Source organism: Aristolochia californica, unplaced genomic scaffold (assembly GCF_029961685.1).
Source record: "Aristolochia californica isolate CCGP_79_NKW_82.1479 unplaced genomic scaffold, dmAriCali1.0.hap1 SCAF_6, whole genome shotgun sequence".
Taxonomy (NCBI): Eukaryota; Viridiplantae; Streptophyta; class Magnoliopsida; order Piperales; family Aristolochiaceae; genus Aristolochia; species Aristolochia californica.
The window spans coordinates 11416152-11419032 of record NW_027182257.1 but is presented as its reverse complement, the minus strand read 5'-3'; the positions used below and the strand labels follow the sequence as shown (position 1 = coordinate 11419032).

At 42.8% G+C, this 2881-nt stretch overlaps 1 protein-coding gene across 1 annotated transcript; it reads right to left on the bottom strand.

The window, feature by feature from the left end:
* Window positions 1–1094: 1094 nt before the first annotated feature.
* Window positions 1095–1984, bottom strand: LOC137935256 (phospholipid-transporting ATPase 2-like). Its single transcript, XM_068779945.1, has 2 exons — window positions 1925–1984; window positions 1095–1784 (listed from the first exon to the last, which is right to left on the bottom strand). Exons 1-2 carry the CDS (start codon window positions 1982–1984, stop codon window positions 1095–1097), a joined length of 750 nt encoding a protein of 249 aa, XP_068636046.1.
* Window positions 1985–2881: the final 897 nt, after the last annotated feature.

Sequence of the window (2881 nt, the reverse complement as noted above, 5' to 3'; positions counted from 1 at the left end):
TTTACATTTGTTATCGTTTTAAACTTTTTCCATACATAAACTCTAAAATTTTCATTTTGTTGTGATCTATTTGCGTTTTTATCTCTTTTCTTATTTATGTGATGAAGGGGAAGTGGATATTCAATTTTTATTTAAGAAAAAAGTATACATCTAAAATGGAAATGCACAATGAAAAATTTTAGAGGGAGATAATTCCAAAAAGAGTCTATAATTTTGTTATGGTCCCGGGCCATGGATCGAGTAACACGGCGTGGGATTTGAGAATCCAGCACTTGTATCGAGTTGTTGGACTCTATAAGAGGGTTAAAGCTCCCTTCTTTCAATGATCTTCCACACATGATTAATTCACCTTTTTATGTACCCCCTCTAGTGCTAAAGTTATAGCTAGAATTGAATTAATTTACATGGAGAAAGGACGGGAAGAGATACCTTTTGTTGCTCACGGAAACCAGGGTTTCAACCCAGGTTTGGTTGCTGCTCGTGCTAGGATTGAAAGCCTAGCTTATGTGTAGGTCTTGGCTCACCTTGGTGGACGTGGATGCTAGATTTCCGTGATGCTTCCAAGCTAGGAAGAGATGCACCAGACCTTAACGTGGAAGAACCAAAAAACCCTTCCTTTTTCTGCTCGTCAAGAGGGTTGGAACCCTTGCTGGCTGTTGACACTGAGAAGGAGGGAAGGCCCTCTCTTTGGGCTCGAAAAAGGGGCAGGAAGCTCCTCTTCCAGCTATGGATGATGGAGGATAAAGGTGGATGAAGATGGATGGCAATGGAGGGTGAAGGATACATTGGATTTTTGGAGTAAACCCTAAACTCGAGATCAAGAGGTGATCTCAGCTTGTTTACACTAGGTTATTCTAAAATCTCTATGCTTGCCTCATTCATTCATTCTTTCCCTTTAAATAGATCACGTCATGGAGTTTTAGGTTTAGGGTTACAATAATTCCCATAATGCCCCTACATATAAAAGTAATTAGAAATAACTCCTACTTAAAACAATATAAGAAATAAATCCTACTCAAAGTAATATAAGAAATAAATCCTACTCAAAGTAATATAAGAAATAAATCCTATTAAGTGTGTTGTTGTTGCCTCCTTCATTGTGTGAGTCGGTGTGCTATTGAGTCCACATTCTGCCCCTTTAGAATCGTTCCATTCTGGCAGTCTTTGATGACAACTGACATCCTTTTCCTATCTGAGGGAAATGCTAGAGTATCCAAGAACTCATATTGAATAATTGACCCATTGAGTGTCACTTCAATAAAATTTCCATTTCTGTTGAAGAGAACCATGTGCAAGCAAGCAGCAGCCTTAACAAGGGCTTCCTCATCCTGGGACTGAGCCTTGTAAATTATAGCTCCACTATTGCTTTTAAGTGGAATAACTGTGTTGCATATTGCCATTACTGTGACAAATCTGACGATCTCAGAATCATAGGTAGCAACAGCATCAAGCAGTTCCACATCGTTTATGGCATCTCCAACTTCATTTCCATACAATTTTCCATTTATACAGCATCTGTGGAAGATGATTCTATTTTTTGTGAGGGTTCCTATCTGATCAGTCAAAATGTACTCCACTTGTCCCAAATCCTCACTGATTGCTGTATTTGCAGCATGGTAAGGGGAGTTGGTGTTCGTATCATACATCTCATCATCCCAGGCTTTAAATTTTGCACATAAACTCGTTACAAAATCGGAACACAGCAGCTCAAACTGAAGAGGTATGATTAGTAATTCATACCATGGCCCTTCCTCGGGATACAGAGCATACCATTGCTGTCTAGCCTACTATGCAGAAACAAGAAATCGAACAACATGACTTTGAGGCATTCTATTGAACAGCGCCCTAGCATTCGGAGCTCCCATGAAGCTTGGAAATTTATGTTCAGAGAGACAGAAAATTCGGTGGCGTTGCAGTGGCTTACCCCAAATGACGGTGAAGTGGGTTCCCCGCGGAATTGATAGATTCCCAGAAAAAATTCCATGTTGAAAATCATACACAGTAGTAGTAATTCCCTCAATCTAGTATTGTTTCTCTACTTCATGAAACAGAGAACATTGAGGCCAAAAATTCGAAGCCGAAGCAGCCATGGAAACCAGAAAATCAAACCCCACATCTGCAATTTGAAGATTCGCATCCGCAGAAAAACAAAGCCTCTCAAAAAAAAAAAAAAATTTCCGAGACACTTACACCCCCAATTTGGAACTTGGGTATGCTCTGGTCTGCAGAGAAGTGGAGTGCGAGTGGAAGGTGGTGGCCGGAAGTCACATCCCACCGGACATGTTTTCGACGGCGCCGACGGAGCCTCCTCTGTGTTCGGTGGCGAAGGGCAGCCCTTTGGGACTTTGCTGGTTGGGGGTTGTCTCTGTGGACGGTGAAAAACTGACCTTTTGCAGACCGTGATAATGGATTTGAGGAGGTCGAACCCAAATCAGCCTTGAATGACAAGATTGTGGCCGCATACCCCTCCGATTTCGGATCTCTAGGGTCCTTGGGGATTTTTGAAGCCCCTGTAGTCAGATTTGGGGTCTCACCAGTATCGCCACCATCGACCCTTCCGATGTCCCAAACTCTTCATCGTTGCTGTTAGGCTTTGGACTTCCTGAAGCGGAAATCTTGAATTTTTCTGGAGTGTTGAGGTTGGGTGCCCGCTGAACTTTCTCCAACGGAGAACAGCACCCCTTAGGGGCTTCTCCACTGGCTGATTTTTTTGGCGTCGCCTGTGGAATTCCGGTTTTCCAGGTTAAGGGGTTTGGAGTCACCCCCAAACCTTCCGCAGGTGATTCGGCCAGTAAACGGGACAAAAATTTGATTTTTCCAGCCCTTGGCCTGTTGCCCTGTCCGAAATAGCTTCTGCTACCGCTTGTGCATATGTGGTCGA